General features: G+C 39.0%; 1 protein-coding gene across 1 annotated transcript in view; it reads right to left on the bottom strand.

The window, feature by feature from the left end:
* The window catches only part of LOC121943744 (anoctamin-1-like), a 77,696-nt gene extending 57,542 nt beyond the window's left edge, over positions 1 to 20,154 (bottom strand). Inside the window, exons 1-2 of the mRNA XM_042487350.1 lie at positions 19,021 to 20,154; positions 7,940 to 8,088 (exon numbers count right to left, since the gene is read on the bottom strand). Of these exons, the coding sequence (XP_042343284.1) occupies positions 7,940 to 8,088; positions 19,021 to 19,090 (219 nt within the window). The 5' untranslated portion in view covers positions 19,091 to 20,154. The remainder of the gene's footprint in view (positions 1 to 7,939; positions 8,089 to 19,020) is intronic.
* Between the last annotated feature and the right edge of the window lie 719 nt (positions 20,155 to 20,873).

Below are 20,873 nucleotides of genomic sequence, written 5' to 3'. Positions count from 1 at the left end.
ATTGCAGGTATTTCCTGTCACGTTTCCATAGGCTTTAATGCATATATATGCAGGTCCGATGGGGCAGATTGGCTCCCATAACAGGCCGGGTTGTTGCGGCCCTGACCCGATCATCACTGACAGGGAGCGTGCAGTGCCAACAGACCAATACAGTTCGTTTTGCCTACAAAGCTCCAAAGTAGGTACATTTTTAGGAACTTTAAATTCCTCAATTTATCTCCCATCAATTCAAAAACTGTTCAGCAGTCTAGGAGGTAATCTGATCAGTGCCTTTTAAACGTATTTGTTTTATTACCAGTCACCTTGATTGGTTCAAATACTGTGCAGGTCTACCTGATAAAGTGACCACTGAGAGTTTATGCAGTGTTTTACAGTAATAGATATGGGAGTCTGGAGACAGCACTAACTGTGTGGGAATTTGTAAACACAGTAAAGCAGCTGATATCCAACACTGATGTTTACATGGTGATAAAGAGACAATTACACGGCAATACATGTTAAAGATCAGAGCGCCCGCTGTCAATAAAAGAGTCATAAACTCCGGCTAAATGAAGGTGAATTGCCTTCGTGGTCGTAGATCTGCAGTGAATCAGAAAACTAATATTGACACAGTTGGAGATTTCCCTCTTTACAGCCACTAACAACTGAACACAACAGTTCCTGTGTGTGTGATACGGAGTATCAGGAGGGGCTGCTGTGTGTGTGCTGTATATAGCCCAGTGCCTCATCCCCATCACACACACACACAAACACACTCATCTTCAGCCATCTCTCAACAGGAAGTAGTCATAGCTAAAAAGGTCAGAGGTCGCTCCTCAGAGGGCGCATGAGGATGTGGTGGTGTATGCATCGTTCACCAATAGGAACTCTTTTCTCACTAAGCCACCGGGAAATGAGGTTCTCCTCTCCTCTGGGCTTCCACATGCACACAGCCACCCACCCACACACACACACACACACACACACACACACACACACATTGCTGAGCCATAATAAGCTCAAGGCTGAGACAACCCAGCAGTTTTCAAGTCAATAATGTTTTTCACAGGAGCAGTAAAGCTGCATGTAGCAGCTGGAACAGTCAGATTCTGCATGCCGAAGGCTTCAAATCCCACTTTTAACTTCAGTAACTTGTAAGGCCACAGTGCCGATAATAAAATCTAGCTTTAAAATCTAATCTTTAAAACTTAAAGCTAGCATGCATTAACTTAAAGGGACTGTCCACCCAAAACACCAAAAACACACTTTCTCACATACGTCTAGTGGTGTCTGCCGATGCAGATAAGTTTGGTTTTACAGTGGAAACCTCTGGGTCAAATTGGTCATCATGGGTGGGTGATGATTAAAATTAGATTTCCCCTTATTTCTTATGCACTTTAGCATCTAAATTAACATATACAAATCTGCATATTTACTATAGGAATTGTGGGTTTTAAAGGTGCAATAATTCTTTATATCACTGTCTGAACGGCAATAATCGGTGCAATAATTACAGCAATTCTCTGCGCTATTATTCAAAAATGTGCAATATTATTCAACTTTTGAATATACACATATCGTATATATTGTTATTGTTCTTCTTATTTGTATATATATCTGTTGTACATTATAAATTAAAACATACAAATACACTACAGTGCACGGTATTAAAATATAGCTTACAGTATTTTACATTTTCCTCATTAAGGGTCTGCTCAAATGAGCGATATGTGATATACACATGATGAGAGCGTCTTCAAGCTTTCCCAACGTGGACTCATTTTATGTCTCCATCACTAGTAGCTATAAAGTTCCACTGCTGCATCTTGTTGGCTCCATTTTGGCAGTTTGTCATAAAACTCTAGGAGACTACATTTTTCATTGAGAAAAAATGACTTTCTTTTTCCAGTCCTGATTTCAATGTGCACACAGCAGCAGCCTCAGGTCGCCAGCTGGAAGCTGACAGTTGAGCCTGAGACTGAGGATCGTGGGAGTAAAGTCCACATGTTGTCATGTATGAAAAGACCCAAAATGACCATCGTAAGCCGATTACTTGATCACTAAAGGCAAGTTATTTAAACAGCATTTGTGTAGGAATGATTCATTCCCAAGCTTTACTGGCTTATATATTGTCCAATATGCATGATATGAAAAGTGTGTTTTTAACAGGACATAATGCAGAAAAAAGGTGCTTAGAGAAATTTAGGATGGGATTTAGGACTTCAAATGAAGTTTACAGATTCAGTGCATTGATGTCATTTTCATGTCCTGCCTCTGTTACATATTTTTGTTGCAAGTATTTGAAAACCATATTTGAAGGAAGGAAGAAATACTGCATTGCATAATTGCATAAATACATAATATTGGCCAATATATCAATACCAGAATTTTTATTCCCAATATTAGTAACAGCATCGGCCCCCAAAAGGTGTTCGTCAAGATTTTGAGATCTCTGAGCACCATCCATCCATCCATCCATCCATCAATCCATCCATCCATCCATCCATCCATCCATCAAAGCGGGAGAAGCAGGCTGAGCAAAGCACTCCAGGCGTTTCCAGGCCTGATGAGATATATGATCCAGCGTGTTCAACCACCATTTGAATGTGTCAAGAAAACCTCTAACAGGAGGTGCCCGGGAGGCATCCTGATCAGAAGTCCGAGTCACCTCAGCTGACCCCTTTCAATGCAAGGAGCAGTGGCTCTACTCCAGAGGGAGTCTGGATGTCTCAGCTCCTCACCGTACCGCAAGATTTTTGCAATCTTATACATTTTTTGCAGCTACACTCTGCGACATAGATCTTGCTAAACTTGGGTACAACATTAAGTTGGATGTATGCAGACTGTGCAATGGCATCACCTACCGCATTGCAGGCTACAACCTACATCTACTGAACAAATGTTGTCATCCATCTACGCCGCTGTGGTGGAAATAAACAAATCAAGCCCTCACTATAGTGGCATTTATGCGTGTTGGAGAAAGTCTGGAGAGGAGCAGGAGAAGAAGAAGGTGCACACCAATTTTGCAATGAGAACTTGAAGTAAGTATTAGCGTCTACGAGTATTTAGCATTTAGCAATGTGGTGCTGATCAGTGCGTCATTCCTGCATTTCTATTTGTTGGTCAGCAGACGTAGATCATCCCAGGCTGTTTTTGACCGTGACATCGGCCGTCCTTGAACCTCTCTCTGTGCAACGTAGGACCACCGTTTTAGAGTCCCGACCAAAGATATCGCCATGTTTCTCTCACGATGGTCATCTTTTCACTGGGACAGCCCAAAATCACACAGTGTACACCGGTGTTAAGACTGATCCCAGACACCCTCTGGAGGAAACTCATCTCGGCCGCTTGAACCGCGATCTCATTATTTCGGTAACAACCTAACTTCGCCCTCACTCGTGAACAAGAGCCCGAGATACTTGAGTTCCTTCACTTGAGGCATCAACTCTTTTACATCATAACACAAAAGAGGAGCTACATCTCTGCCTATAAACAGTGTCCTCATTACTCTTTAAAGTCCACAGACATCCATGTCAACAGTTTTCAAAGTGCCGAGTTAAATATTTCCAAAGCTAAATACCACAGTGAGAATCTGACTCTTTAAATACTTCATCCCACTGGAGGGAAAGACAAAGCAGCTTTCATTTCGCTGCAGAGCAGAAGTACGATTGGGACCAAAACTTCCTCGGAGCATGACCACATGTAATAATCAATTATGCAAATAAACCTCTAAGCCCCAATTTCATTTACACTGAAACACTTGCCCTTGACTGCTTTTCCTTTAGGCCCAGTTTAGGATGTTAATAATATTTAGGCCTAGTTATACAATATTTTTTCAGCCCCAAATATAATTACAGTATCTTGTTTTTTTTTTTCCAGATAAAGTCTTTAAAAAAAGAATGATAACAGCTTTTTGGTTCTGTCATCTTTAGTGTTTTGTGCTTCTGCCTGTTTGTTTTTATTTCATGAGCTATTATTTGCTTCCTTTTATCGATTTATAATTTGTTTATTTGTTTAAAAATGTCTTATTTGTGTAGTTAAAAACTTTAAATACTAGTTTATACATTTAAATGTAGCACCATGGAAATATTTATATATTTCTACCCACTTTACACACTCATTAAAATATTTATTTTCTTTATTTTTTACATACTAGTCTTAAACATTGTAACATGATGCCTCTTTTTTTAGTTTATTTTATTTTGACACACTTCTTAATTTCATACTCTTACTTCTACTTTCTGTGCTTTTACCTGTGTAATCTCTGAAGCACTTTGGGCTGCTTTGGGGTATAAAATGTGCTTTATAAATATATTTGCCTTGCCCGGATTAATCTGAATTCTATTATTTAACAAATATGTATTGTTATTATATATTTTTAAAGATGTAAAGATTAAATCCCAAAACTAAGCCTTCATTATCAAGTCAAGCTCATTTGCACCGTTACTGTTTCGGCTCGCTCTCACTGCTCTCATAGAGTTGCTTTTGACAAGAGCAGGCAGCGATTTTCAGTTAAAAAGCTTTAAAAACTTGTATACCGTGAGGTGTAATTAATATTCTCTTGTCTCATTTAGACCTTTATCCTCCAGTTTAAATGATTTCTGTAGCTCTGTAGTGTTGCTGCGACACTGGAAAGGCTGTTTGATTAAAGAGAGGTGCTGAGCTGGAAGAATATCCTTCAGCTCGAGTGGCACTTAAAGTGTAGCTCTTTTCACCGTCTGTTCACCGTCTGTTCACCGCTGCTTAAGCTCAATATTCAAGAGCTCTGTTGCATTTTAGTTATTTAAAATGTATCACTTCCTGTTCCCCTTACCCTGGCTGATTAGAAAAGCAAATGTGAAAACTATTGGCTGTAGCCCAAATCATTGCTGTGATATTATCCCGAGCAGAAAGTTACATATTCATATAGACACTGAATCAACAAATTATTTTCATGAATGCAATAAAGAAACACTAACAAGACATAAGTCTAAAGGCCGTTCACATGGAATTATTTATGATTGTTCATTAGCTCTTAAAACCATTTGTGCACCACCTCGCTTTGAGATATTCCCACTGATCACTGTGTGTGTGAACAACAAAACAGTAATCTCACATGCACAGCTGAACTGTGCACAATACACCTGAATATTGTGCATTTCTGCAAACCCCTGATAGGTTAGATTTGCATGTTATTATGTAGCAGATAGGAACTTTATGTTTTAACAAAGCTGTCTTTTAATGTGTGGTTACATTTAGGCACAAAAACATTTCGTTATGGTCAGGAAAATATCATTGTTTGGTTTAAAGTTTTGGGGGCACAAACCAGGAAACAGAGCAATGTCTCTAAAAAAAAAACCAAAAAAAACCAACACATTTTGTGCCACTTTCCCAGCAGAAAAATAGCAACAGGTTGCTACAGAACACCCACATTTGGTACCTAAAAATGTACTAAACACAGCAACCCATCGCTAGAGACAAATTGATGCCTAAAAATTGGTAGAAACACAGTGACGGGTCACCACAAAACATCAGTGTTTGGTGCCTAAAATGACACCGGAAACACAGTGATAGGTCACTACAAAATACTTCTTTTAAAACCTAAACAGCCACTGAAAACACTGTGATGGGTCAGCACAAAATGTTATTTTTAGTGTCTAAAAAGCTGCTGGAAACAGTGAGGGGGCACTATAAAACAAAGACATTTGGTGCATAAAAAGCTGCTGAAAACACAGCAATGAATCACTACAAATCACCTAAAAAAATCACTGGAAAAAAGCAGTGGATTCCTTTTCTGTCTCTGTCATTAGTAACACTAAAGTTCTGCTGCTGCATCTCGTTGGCTCCATTTTGGCAGTTTGTCTCAAGTTTGAGACTACATTTTTCATTGAGAAAAAATGACTTTTTCCAGTCCTGATTTCAGTGTGCACGCGGCAGCAGCAGCCTCAGGTCGCCAGCTGCAAGCAGACAGGTTGCCATGAGGCAAAGCATCATGGGAGTTAAGTCCACATGTTGTCATGTATGAAAACACCGAAAGTGACCACTGTAAACAGACTAATTGATAAAAGGAAAGTATTTAAACAGCATTTGTGTGGGAATGAGTCATTCCCAATCTTTTTGATCAATATAAGCAGTTTCCACTGTGTTTGTCAAGATTTTTAGATATCTGTACACCATCCATCCATCCATCCATCCATCCATCCATCCATCCATCCATCCGTCCATCCATCATCATCGTGGGGGAAGCAGGCTGAGCAAAGCACTCCAGATGTCCCTCTTCCCAGCAACACTTTCCAGCTCCTCCTGGGGGACCCCGAGGCGTTCCCAGACCAGATGAGATAAATAATCCCTCCAGCGTGTTCTGGGTCTGCCCCAGGACAATCTACGAGTTGGATTTGCCCCAAAAAACTCTTACAGAAGGCACCCAGGAGGCATCCTGATCAGATGCCCAACAGGTCAGTACAAAACAAAGATATCTGGTGCCTTTAAAGCCACGAAAAACACAATTATGACCCACTACAGAGTACTTAAAGCCTCAAAAGCCGCTGGAAACAGTGATGGGTCAATACAAAATACCAATGTTTGGCGCCTAAAATGTTGCTGGAAACACAGTAAACACAGCCTCGCTAAATCACAACTGGTTTTGTTGTTTTTTGGTCTCAAGCATTGGGCTGCAGTGACATCCAGAGGACTCAGTATCATTTACTTATTCTTATTGATTTATTTACGTGCCTATTTCGCCTTTTCCCCCACTATTTTTGTTTTATTAGAGCCTTTAATGTTGTATTGTAGAGTATTAAACTTATTGGTATCACTTGACCTGTCAGATGACCCACCCATGTTTTTTATGGGGTGCGTCTCTGTACTTTGCCATGTCTGAGGAAGGGCTAATGCCCAAAACGTCACACGTGTGGAGGTAATTGAATAAATTTTCATGCACTAGTATGCGGACTTTATTTATTCTTTCATATCTGCAGTGATCCACCATCCCCTTCAGCTCCTGGTGACAGTTTCAGCTAAAATACTCCATCACTTTAGAAACATGTGAAACATGCAAAAATACCATATTTGTGGTTTGCAGAAACGTCCAATGCCAACACTTATCTTCTGGTAACTGCACTGAACTGAGCTACAGAGAATCACTTATTACAAGCCCCACTGTGACTGTGTGGACCCCCGATTACAAAGCATCAGAAATCAGAGATGATATCTATTGATCCTGTATGTCGGCACCACCATCTTCTGCTCCTGACCTTTTATCAGTCCTCATAACACAAAAGTTGAGTCATTACTGAACAACACTGATTTTATGGACCTGAAGATACAATAGCTGTCATTTGAGGCTTTCTTTAGAAAATCATTTAATCTTTAGTGTTTGCTGCTTTGCTGTGTAAGCAGGTGCACAAATTGTTGTGTGTAAATGTTGCATCAGCACATTGACTGTGTGTATGTTATGTGGCAACGGGATTTTAATGAATACTTCTCCCTCACAGACACCAGATTTAAATTAAAATGTGTCTTAACTCCCTCCCTTGGATCCTAACTACTTTTTATGAGACAAACAGTCCGAGCAGGGAAATTAATGTATTTCTCATGATAGGAGCTTTATCGCCTTCTGTTCTACACAAAAGACCTTCGTACTATATATAACTTTAATATACCGTCTGTATCGATTGATTAGACTCTTGTCTTATTGTCAGTATTACAGCTCTGAACCAGAGATGTTTTAGCTCTAATTTCGCCTCATAACGTAGCTGCAGAGAGGCGCTGTTGTACATGAACAGGAGATCTATTTCCCTTTAGTAGGAGTAAACACAACAATCGTCCTGTTCTTAACTCTCAAATGTTCAGAGCTTCAGCACATCAGCAACACAGAAACTTCCTGAAAGGGGCATAAATGTGCTTGAAGTGACCTGCAAAGTGACCGACGCCGAGCACCGGACCATGCAAACACTGAGCAGAAAGTAGTGGAGTTTCTTACTATGGACTCGTTGCTCCTGGGCTCGGTGTTGTCGTAGTCCAGGTTCTTCTCTTCGCCAGGGACTGGCAGGTAGATGTCGTTCCTCCTCATCATGGCGGCCTCCTCCTGCTGTGGGCTGCCTGAGTGCTCACTAGCTAAGGCCGGAGAACCTGGGAGAGGAGCAGAGAGGAGCGTTCACCATGAGAGGTGTTATCTCAACGACAGCTCTGCTCATGCTGAATTTCAAGCTCTTTTCACAGACCGTCTTATAAAAAACAGCTTCTACTTGATGTTTTCATTATTTGGGGAGAGCAGGGACGAAAGTATAAGGGGCCACAGGTGACTGCAGTGAGCCCAGGCCCTCTCAAGGGCCGGAGTGAAACCCAGAGCAGCAAAAACAAATGAAATCAGAGAAGAAGCAAAACTTATTTACTTTTATTTATTTATTTAAACTTACTTTTCTCATTTTTATTATTAATATTTTATACACTATTATGTATATGCAACATTATATATATCCCTCTTATCATTATCAATTTCCTAAATTGTCCTCTTAGTATTATTTGCTCAGTCCAGCTTCTCTTTATTTTTTCTCACCTGCAGACACGCATGAACATGAATGATCTCAATAACACCCACAGCATAATAATATAACCACTTTGCATATCAACAACAGTAAGAATACCATCATACCATTGTTTGTTTGTTTGTTTTTCTGTCCTGTTTTGTCCTGTCTTGTCAAAATTCCTGTCTCCATTTACCCCTGTGTATGCTCTGCTTATCAATGCCCTGCTTTTTTCACTGTTTTTGTACCGCCCTTTTGCACTCACTACACATGCCATCCACTAATAGCAAGTGTTTTTTTTCTTTTTTTAAATTTTGGAAAAAGTAATCAGATGCAATCAGACCAGGAATTGATGTGGCACATTACTTTTTTTGCCGCTCTCTGTCAGGACGAAAGAAACAAGTTTGGACAAAAAAGTAACAGCTTGTTAAATCAACCACAACCCAAGTAAGTACTTAATATCTCCAGCATATAAATCTCATTAATGCCTCAGTTTTTCCACCAAGCAAATATTACCGAAATCAATTTATCAAGAATAATGTCACAGTTGTATGAAATTGGTCCACTGTGTGTGTAAAATCATCATTTTCTTTTGAATATCATCGGGTTGGAATGAGATATTGAAACTGCCACAAATCCCATCACATGCATCAAAATCTCCAAATCATGCATAATCTGCTTTGTCATTAACAGCAGAGACAGTCTGACCAAACTGTCCTGCAACATTATGGTTTTTGTTTTTTCTGACAGGAAAGTGGCAAAAATGTGTGTTTTTTTTACATAGACATTGCTCTGTTTCCTGCTGGTTTGTGCTCTCAAAACCTTAAACAAAAACATGATATTTTTCTGACCAAAACTTAGATATTTAGCCAACAGTTAGGTCTAATAGATGATGAACATTTCCAATCTTCAATCTGGAAACATGTGACAAGATGGATGAGATTTTAAACTCTTCTTCTGGTCTTTTTCTTGGTTACATACGTATATGTAATATATATATAGTCTGTTGTCAAAGGACTATGGATGTATATTAGCAAATTAGCAGTCCTGCTAACTCTGGCATATTTACATTTATACTGGTATTTATACTGGTATGCTGTATTTTATGCTGGTGCTCATTAATATGCTGTGTCCCTTTTAATTGAACATTAAATTAAATTACTTGCGGCCGACGAGAATTCGCCATCCATATCCAAAAAGCTTTTTATTCTACAGGCTCTACAAACATCTCAGTGCACTCAGTAGGCTGTTTTAGTGTCATCAGGTTCTGTAAATGTATCGTGACAATACACAACAATGCAGTACTTTAACTCAAGTAATAGTACTCAAGTAACTAAACTCTGACTCAAGTAGGAGATTTGTGCACTTTGTCCACCACTGATAAAAGGGAAATGTTACATATCTTTAATATTATTTAAGCTGCAGCTCCTCCAAATATCCTGAATAAACTGCCCCTAAAAATGCCACGAAGAACCTTTCACACTTTGGGATGGGTTAGAAGTTTTGTTCCCATGGAAACACTTTGGCCCTTAAATCTAATCTTGCAGCACATTTTATCCCCTATAGTGTACTGGATGGCAGTAAACACATCACAGTACAGTATGGATGGTCTCTCCACTGAGGAAGGGAAGAAATAAACAGATAAACTCTCCTCCTTTTACAGGAAACAGCTGTCACCGCGGACGCTGACGGACGCCTCGCTTGATCAACCGTTGTGTTTTGTTACGAGCTCTTCCTCTGTAATATCCCCCAAATGAGCCTGCGCCTTCTGTGCAGCGAGTCGGCCGTCATATGATTGGTTTGGTGTCATTATTATACGACTGCAGCGAGAGACTATCCTCACAGAAAAGATTTATGAGGCAGCAGTTAGTTTTCTCCTCAGGGAGCACAAACATTTCAGCGAGAGCACCTTCATCAGCGCGTAATGACGCTCTGAACGAAGGAGGAAAATGATCAAACAAAGAAAAAACCTGAAAACACGCAGGTAATTCTGTATTTCTACCTGTTTCTGCAGACAGCCGCAGTCTAGTAATCCCAATTCCCAACAGCTCTGATGGATATTGTTAATTAATAAAATCTCGGTAACAGAGAGCACAGTTCAGCGTGCGTCTCCTGGGTGTTTGTAATGAGTATCAGTGTCACCGCACACTGAAGACACAGCTCTTATTGCTTTTGTTTTCAGTGTTAAAACCTGTACCAGTTATCCTCTTTCATCACATATTTACCAAAATGATGTTGTGCACGGACTGTTGTGACCACTCTGAGTCAGATAAACACGATGGTAATGTCACCTCGGGTTTTCATCTCTGTCCCTTAAAAGCTGGTTCAGGTTTTTTGAAGTGGGGTTGTATGAGGAACTTTAACAGGCCCCCGAAAAGTGCGCCAGGCTTTGAAGCAAATTTTGGCCAAACAGTGGTACTGCAATATCCAATATACTTAATTAAGAATATTTTCACAGCTTTACCTTCGTGTCAGACGATTTCTCTGATGGTATGTCGCTCACTTCAAAGCCAGACTGCACTGAAAAAAACGGGGATTTAACTGAACACACAGGAGCTGCTGGTCGACTGCAGCCTCCATCAGTTAGTTTGTGTGACTTTGGCGTTTTAAGGGTTAGTTTGGATTCACCAGTCACAAAATTACTCAAACTAACTAACTGTTCAAAGCATTTTTAGTCCAGCAGCTCCTGTGTTCACTAAACTAAAATGACCGTTTTTGTAAATGGAGTCTTTATAGGCAGCATAGACAGGGAACTTAGGTCTCCCCGTCAGAAAAGGCTGTCTGACATAAAGGTAAAGCAGCGAAATACTCTCAATATTGCATATACTTACACTGATATTAGTGTTTTAGAAATGTGTTTTGTTGGTGACCTCTGTCCGCAGCATCTCTCCAGCTGGAGGCTTGACGACTGACTTCTACTGTCTGTAACACGCTGACTTTTGATAAGTACCTCATAAAACCCCACCAAACTACCCAAACTATCCCTTTAATCCCTCCTCTGTTGCTTTGTTTCACATTTCTTCATTTTTTTGTTCCTGATTGGAGTTTTTTTGGGTGAAAGCTTCTCTTATCCGAATCATGAGGACAGAGTGTGCTGTGCAGATTGTAAAACCCCTAGAGGCAAATTCTGATTCGCGATTTGGGCTTTATGATTAAAACTGACTTGACGGCTTGTTTGGCTTTTGCGGCGCTGAAGAGAGAATCCATTTTTCTATGACTTTGCTGCAATACTCTTAGCCTCTATCATTATATTCTCTCTCTAGTGTGTCGCAAATATTACACCTTTCAGACATTCAACCACAGAAGAGTTCTGCAGAGAAGTTCTGCTCATATACTGAATAGATTTCAGCGGTTACTTGTGTACAGTACAAAAGCATTTTCCCACATTTTGCAGTCCTGCAGAGGAACGCCAAAACCCAAACACACATTATTAATTTGTGCTCTAAAAAGGGTCAAAAACTCTACATCAACCCAAATGTCCGAGCAGGCAAAGGCAGCCGCCACACCAATCAAAAGCCGTCACTTTGGGGACGGTCCCAAACATTATTTAACCTCTTTTAACGGCTGGTAGAGTGACCCTCTGTGCTCTCTCTCTCTCTCACACACACACACACACACACACACACACACAATCCAGCCTGCTGTACCACACACAACGACTGTCACACACACACGAAGATAAAGTTGTCACCGCCGCAAATTGTGACTGCTGTCTTCACATTTGAGAAATCTGGTTTTCCTGTAATTTCAAGTTTAGTGAAATTTAGAAAAATAGCCCCAAATGTTCCTCTAAATTTTGACATGTGAAGCAGTTACATTGTTTTTGGAAGCACGATATGCAGGAAGTAGATGAGGCTGGATTTTTATTTTAACCCTTTAAAACCTGGATCGGCATCTCTTTGCTTGAGCTGCATTTAGAAGCCTTTCACTTGTTTTTAAACCCTTTGAAGCAAAATTAGTTTGATTTCTTTCAAAAACATGAAAAAACGAGGCAACGAGCAACTTGGCAAGAAATGTCTCACAAATTACGAGAAATAAGTGGATTTAGAAAATTAAAAAAAAAAAAAGTAAAAAGAACAAAAAAGTTCCAGAGAACTTTATTTCTAATTATCAAAATAATATATTTTGAATTATTTAACATCTAAAGATTTTTTTAAAATTTATTTTCCTGTTATTGTCTGGTCTTGTTTGATTTTATTTTATTTTATTTTATTTCAATTTATTTTTTCCATTTGTTTGTTTTGTTTGTTAATTGTTTTTTATTTTATTTTATTTTTTCCATTTGTTTGTTTTGTTTGTTGATTGTTTTTTTTGTTTTATTTTGCTTGTTCTTGTTTTTACTAATTTCTCGCTGATTTCGGGGTAATTTTTCTTAAGTTGCTCATCGCCGTCTTCCCACATTTTTGACAGAAATCAAGCCACTTTGTACAGGTTTCAAAGGGTTAAAGGACTATTGTGGTATGTTTGTTTGTTTATTTATTTATATATTTAATTTATAAGACAGTAAAACTTCTCATTGGCTTCAGTTAATCAGCAAATGAAGAAATCAGCTTGAATTCATTGGAAACTTTTTGTAAATAGCCAACCCATCACAGCGGTTTGTTTTTGATGAAATTAAGCGAAACCACTGTCTGTGTGACGGCAAAACATCTGTATAAAAAACACACAGAATGGTAATAATGCAAAGTGTAAGCTATTTAGATAATGGGCTCAAATACACAAAACTTCCATCGCGGTCATTAAAGCTGCACTGGAGAAAATTCATGTCAGTGGCTGTAAACATTTGAGTGGTAACTTTGTGAATCTGAAGTGTTGCTGGTGAGGCGGTTTGCAGTTAATGGGCTAAAAATCACTGCGGTGCTGCGAGGTTCTTTAAAGCTGCACAAGACAGCTTCACATGCTGGTGGATACAAACGGCTTCAAACAGCCCTTAGTAAGACGCATCGTTTAAATAAATTCCTGAGAAGTGACATCTTATTTAAATGCTAAACTCTGCTTATTATTACAGCAGCATGTTTGGTTTGCTCCTCCTCTGTTGTTCCTGTCAATCAGCAAAAACTTTGTGATTGTAAGAGTGATATTAATACAAGATACAAAAGATATATTGTTGAACTTATTAAAAAAATGACTTTTTCTTGTACCTAAGGACACCAAACATTATAATATGTTGACAGATTGAATTTCAAACATCCAATTTTCCCTGAACTGCACTCATTGTCACTGTGAAGTCTGCTGAGGGAGCTGCAGGAGTGAGACTGGCTCACAAACACAATAACAAGTGTAAATATTGTTGCCATGTCTCTCTGCAATTTAATACACCTGCCACAATTAATTTGCATAATCGCTGAGATGATTTTGACATAAAGCCGAGCAGAAAGAGTTTCATCCAGACAAACCGAGTCCATTTTTTTTGATAAAGTTGCCTGCTGTACATGAGACCATAGTTCAGTATTTGCAGCCTTTTAATGGCTTCTGTACAGCGGGTAACTGTGGCTGAGTTACTTTACAGCACAAAAAGCCTTTTAGAGCTGCAGAGTGGTGGATGAAGCAAAAGCCTTCAATCGAACCACAAGAAAACAACTTCCCTTAAAGGGTAACTTCATTATTTTTTTTAACCTGGAGCTTATTTTTCCATTTTTTTGTGTCTAAGTCACTAATGGAGACGACAATTTTTGAAATTGGTTCAGTATTGAGAGAGTGCTGCAGCCGTGAAATAGGCTGCAAAGCAACCACTCTGGGCAATTATGCACACTGACGTACACACACTAAAAGTGCTCCTTTTTGCCACTGACAGGCTCAGATTGTTATTCTAAGGGCCGGTGTCCTAATAGCGCTTTTCTTCAGCAGAAAAGTGGTTGCAGTAGGGCTGGGCAACATGGCTTTAAAATAATATCACAATATTTTTATGCTGTATCACGATACACGATACATATCCTGATATTTTGAATAAATTATCAATGTAATTAAGTTGAATAAATGAGTTACAATGTTAAATTACGTAAAGTTATGATGAAATAAATCAAAGCAGAACCCATGGTGCTTTTATTTTGAAGGATCGGGTTGATTTTGGGGTCTTGAAAAGACGCCTCCTCGGTCACGCGGACAGACGTGAAGCGTTATAAGATGACGTAATGGAAATAAATGACTCAAGACCTACCTTTTAAGTCTGGCTTTTAATTAAACTTTACCTATTTCTTTATTTATTGACTATTTATTTATACATTACAGTCTGTTTCACTGTTTGACTAGAAGGTATATTATTTTACCATTTTTTTCTGTCGTTATACATTGTGATGTTATCCTTTCATTTTATTTTTTATCTACTATTTGGAGCATTTATTTATTTATGTATGTATTATCATCATTAATTAATTGATTTCTTTTATTTATTTATTTTTATATTTTTATCTGTATGTTTTAACCTGCCTCTGCTGTTTCCTCAGTTCCTGGTTTTATGAGTACTCTTATTTTAGTGCTTTCATTCATAACCAAGTCTTGCTTTTTTTATCCATGTGCTTGTGTACCTGTGTGTATGTGATGACGATAACTACGAGGAACAAAATCACAAAATATATATATTCTTACCATCAATTGTTGACACTGTTTAAATGCGTTCTGCCATCTCTGCTGCCCTGAAACGTCAAAACTCGGCAACTTGGGTATCATCGAAATTTCCCAGTTTCCAACTCGAAACTACAACTTTAGAGGGTTTTATGTGCTTGTAATTCTTAAACATGGTAAATATACAGGATATATATATATATGGTATATTTCTGAGGAGCACGTGAAGGCAGCATGAATTGATGGTGCGTTTTTTGCCCCGAGCGTTTGCAGCTTACAACAACCTTGTGTGCTGTTCCACATAATGACGGCTCGTCCTCAGAAACAAAGGCAGAATTAGCGTGGTGCTATTTTTCTGCTGCAGAGGAACAACATGTTTATATCATTCACATCTGTCAATAAGAGGGGAGGTGAGACAGTGATGGGGTCTTAAAAACCATCGCCTTTTTTTTTACGAAGCAACTTATTTAACCTATCAAACCTTATTTAACCTTATTTCTGATGGCAATTACACCTGAGTCTGACACCATCTGAGACCTTGACCTCAAAACTGTAAGGTAATGCTGGCTCCGATGTGACACCACCTCAGGTGAAATGTACAGTAAACATGAGAGAACAGATCCAGCTTGTTTTGTATCTGCAGATTTAAATACCTTAAGTGAACTTGATGTTACATGCCTGGCATGGCAAGTTTGGCTTTGTCTAGTTCGGCGGTGCAGCCTTCTTTCAATGCAAACCTCAAATAAACCCAAGCCTGCATCCTTCACCAACTGCACGGTTGATGTCTTTTGTGTGTGTTATATCATATTTCATGTATCTTTCACTGTATTAAAAAAAGCGCTTGGAGGTTAACCGTAACACGGAACAACATCAGATTTATTGTACTGTGTTCAGATGCTTTTTACATACATTTAACCTTTAAATCCTGAGCACACTGGTTTGTTTTTTCTTTGAAAACATGGCTAAAAGGTTAAGGTATGGTAATTTTCTTTTAACTCATAGCTTGTAACTTCTTCCTTTGATTTTGAAAGAAATGAAGCTCAGGTTTTGAAGGGTTAAAGGAGCTCTCAGTAAGTTGCTATGGGAAGGTAAGTGCTGCTATGGGAAATTCTGAGATCTGAAAAGTTTTCAGACCTCAGGCTACGTAGTAACGTACAATCATATAAAACAGATTTGGGGTTCATTATATGCAATCGCAGGTACTCCACGACAGCACAGCTCTGCCCGAGACCTGTTAGCGTCTGCCAAACGTGTTGGCAGGAAGCCGAGACAGGCGGCACCCAGCGCGGGTCTTGGATTTGCTTTTGCAACAAGAGATGTTTTCACTGTAAACCAACGTATATCACTACGATTAATCCACCTGTCTGAACTCAGAATCTGGCTATGCAAACACAGCGTTGTTTTTTTATATCATTATTTACGCCCGCTTTATGTAATATGCAAAATTATTGTGTTTGTAATGTTCAGACTAATTAGAGCCGAGCTTAGACAGAGACGTGCAGTGAGGAGATAATACCTCCATGCAAACAACTGGAACAATCGTTTGCATGTTGCCTTGAGAACTGGGACTGGAACAATAACGCAATAATGCCTTGAAAGCATCTCAACACCTGAAATATTGAACTGTTCCACTGAAGTCAGCCTGTGTTTAAGCTGACGACCCCGTTGTTACAGAGGCGTGGTTTATGAATGAAATAACAATCCAACAGGATGCAGTGGCATCTGTGACAGTGTTGGCTGTGACGGTAACGTGAGCTGACTGTGTTTGCACAGCTATCAACTCCAGTTTGTACGAATCAACCACAAATACTCACACCGTGTGTGACAAAGAGAGGAGGCTCTCAGAGGAAAAAGGAGAGTGCTGCATGATTCAACACAGTGTCACCCCAACTGGTCAGTGTTGCTCACGTCTACATATGATGCAAAACGTGTCCTCCTACTTCTGTTTTTGCCGTTATGAGACGGCGTGTCAATTTACACAAGTAACATGCATTGTGTCTTTTCAAAATACACTTCTGCTTTCACAGGAAATGTGCAGTTTCTGCTTGTTAGATACATACAGTCTTTTTCAAAATAAACTTAAGTTTGTAAAAAAAACTATTATTTACATGTTGCACAAGCATGTGGTTCGGTTTTTCAGGGCCGATGCTGATTATAAGTACTTAATGCGATATGCATTTAAAATGAAAAATGAAAATATTTCTGTCAAAATTTAGAGTTTGGAACAAAACAAACTCCAACACAAAACTTTGTTTAAATACTTTTAGCAAATTTTTAATCAAAACTGAACCTTTCAACATCTTATAAAGCAAGTTCCCGGCAACTTTTTGTTAATAAGTTCAATGAAAAACCGAATAAAAAATGAATGAATAAAAATACCTCCGTGAGGTTTTCCAAAGTAAAAGTTCCTCCCATGCTGACGCTGTCTTTGCATGTCTCGCAGACTGCCTTCCCTGGTGTTGGCTGAGTGTAATACGCACACTTTTTCATCATTTAATTTCATTGGCGATCATTAAAATAAAAAACAAATATCAATAATCAGTGGACCCCTAGTTTAGGCAACAATAGCACATGGTTAGGGCTGGACCAAAACGTCATGGTTTATACAGGAAGTAAACAGCGTGCTCACGGGTTAAAGTCGGGGGTTTGTTGGTCCTGTCCACCTCCTCTCGTCCGCCCTGCAGGGACTTTTCCACTCCCTATATAACGTCATTACCAGCAGCGTTTCAAACTTTACAGTTCAGCAGCGTATCGTACATCTAAAAAACAAAATTTATGACAACTACAAAGAGAGAAAAAACAAAAAAGAGGCAAAACCACAAAGTCTGTGTGTCTTGCTCCTTTATAGGTAGTGATGGAGACCCGGAAAGTCAAGCCCCTTATACGTACGTGGGACCGGCCATGTATGAATGTATGAGGGATTTCTGGGAGGTGATAGTCCCCGATTTCACAGAGGAATAGATAGATAGATATATGGATAATTAGATAGATAAACACATAGATAGATCAATAGATCAGGTCTCAGTGATCATTAAATAAAAACATTGCAATAAATAAAAACACTGGGTTATTAAATGAATGAATGAATGAATAAATAAATAAAGTGAGCAGTGCAGAATGTAAACAGTAAAAAAAAAAAAAGTTTCCTGCAGGAATACATAACTGGAAAAAATGTGCAAATTGTTGCCAAACGCAAGTTGAAAGCAGTGAACCTCCAGTTTAACCTTCTGCAACCTATTCAAATTTAATTCATTTATTTCAACAGAAAAATGGGAAGATGGCAAGGAGGAACTTAAGACTAAAAGGACCTAGAAATTACTAAAAAAAGAAAAAAGTACAAAAAAAGAAAAAAGTACAAAAAAAGAAAAAAAGTACCAAAAAAAAAAAAAAAGAAAAAAAAAATATTTTTTAAGATATGAATAAAGTACTCTGGACATTCACCCTAGCTTTTCTTTAAGTAATGTTTAAATTTACTGATTTTTTTGCAATTTGTGGAACATTTTTTGGCCAATTTGTCCGTTGCATTTCGTCCCATGTTGTTGAAAACCAATTTGACATCTGAAATGGCACAAAAAAGTGATGTCCAAGTGAAACAACTACTGCTTATGTACATTACAGTAAAATGTAAGTCTGTCCCTTTATGGTTTGCAAGGTTAGGAAAACGAAGAAAATCATGTGCCAGCATGCACGTAACATCATCATGGCATCAGCATCTTAATGCAAAAAACTCATTTGACGGACTCCCTCCACACAAACATCTGGGGGTATCAGTGCGCACATGTGCGTTCATCAGCAGCAACAATCCACCTGAACCAACCGGAGGGAATCTAAGGACATCTCTGGGAAATAAAAAAAATATGTGCAAATACACGCACTGCTTATTTTTTACGTGGCAGCCGCGCGCACAAATTATAGCGATGATCATGGTATTATTCATGCGTTTCTTGCAAAAATTGTGGATAAAGCGCGCTCTTACCGGGTTCCTTTGCGCTATCATGGTGATTTACGCTCCCGACCTGCTCGCCTCCATCATCTCGTCGCTCCATTGGCTTTAAAAGGCGCTCAAAGGGTCCAGATCTACTGTGCCTTCGCTCTCTGTTTCAGCATCTATCCCTCCGTGCGGCTTCACCGCGCTGTTGCATGGAAACGCTGGACGGAGAGCTTACCACTTATTCATTCTTTTTTTTTTTTTTTTTTTTTTTTTTAAAAAAAGCTGAAACTGTGAAATTGCTCACTGTCTATATCTGCCCCCAAAACACTATGTGTCCAAATGAAGCGGCTGAAATGATCTCAGCGAGGTGATTGCAGGAGATATTTCAGGTCTGATGAATCCTGCCTAAATGACATTATCTGAGACTATTCAATGCTAAAACATCTCGTCCGCGTGTGAGGACGCTCTCTGTCTAAATGAGATGATCCACTCACACACAGCAGAGTGATAACGCGCAGGGGAGCTGAGCGAAAATCGTGCCAAAACGGGCTGGAATCATGTTACATTCAAGTCCCGCAGAAAATGAGGAAATATGAGTTCCCCGCCTCACCTGGCCACAACTCATGTCAGTTTTCAGCTGACGAATTGAGACCGATCACCTCAGATTTCCACTGTTTTATTCCTATGAGACTGTTTTAATTTTTATGAGTAAATTTGCAGTTTTGGTCATAATTTGGTAATTTATGACATTTAGTTAATGTTTCTTATAAAATTCAGTGGAGAGGAGGTATAACTCAGACTTAACAGCTGCTCATATGAGTGTTTTGTAGATTTCATGGGCGCATTATGAGACATTGGGGCCCTGGGCACAGCTATGCAAAAGGCACCACCACCAGATAGGAGAAAAATACACAGACTTTGCGGTGGTTTTGTGTGTCTTTGTTATTGTTTTGAATTTTTTTGTGGTTTTGTGTCTCTTTGAGGTAATGTCATACCTCCTTTTGCTTCTTTTATGTCTCTCTGTGGTTGTTTTGCCTGCTTGGTAGTTATTTTGTGTCTCTTTGCAGTTTCTTTGGATCTCTTGGTGGTCATTTTGAATGCCTTCCTGGTTTTTGTGTCTTCTTGTTGTTTTTTGTCTATTTGTGGTCATTTTACAAAATATTGTAGTTATTTTGTGTATTGTTGCAGTTTCTTTGCATCTCTTCTCTGGTCATTTTGAATCTCTTTGTGTCTCTTTGTGGCTGTTTTGTGTCTATTTGTTGTAGTATTGTGTTTGTGGTGGATTTACATGTTGTGGTAGGTATACCTGGTCTCTTTGCAGTTTCCTTGTATCTCTTTGCAGTTATTTCAACTTTTCCTTGTTTTGTGTCTGTTAATGGATGTTTTTTGTCTGTTTGTGGTTGTTTCATGTCTGTTTGTTGTTTTTGTGTCTCCTTGTGGTTGTTTGTTGTCTATTTTCAGTTGTTTGTTGTCTATTTTCAGTTGTTTAGTGTATATCTATAGTTGTGTGTGTTTCTTTGTGTTTGTTTTGTGTCTTTTTGCAGTTTCTTTGCTTTGCTTTGTGGTCATTTTGAGTCTCTTCCTGATCGAGTGACATCTTGCAGGTAAAGGCCAGGGGCCCCACTGACACTTTTGGGCCCTGGGCCTGTGCTCGGGGGGCCCATTCAGTGATCCATCCCTGACTTCTACCAATGTTTATGTTTGTTTTTGGAGGTACTTTATCATTTATTTAGTTTAATTAGAGATGTGGTTAGAGAAAAAGGTTTCCTTCATATATTACCATTTCATATCAAAAACATTCAATCTTCTGGACAAAAAAAACAAAACTAACACCATGAACTCTAAGAAGCTTGGGAGTTGTTTAACACACCCTGCCTCTCCTAGCCTATTAATGACAC

The sequence above is a fragment of the Plectropomus leopardus genome, chromosome 1 (genome assembly GCF_008729295.1).
Source record: "Plectropomus leopardus isolate mb chromosome 1, YSFRI_Pleo_2.0, whole genome shotgun sequence".
Classification (NCBI taxonomy): domain Eukaryota; kingdom Metazoa; phylum Chordata; class Actinopteri; order Perciformes; family Serranidae; genus Plectropomus; species Plectropomus leopardus.
This window is presented reverse-complemented; position numbering and strand designations above follow the sequence as displayed.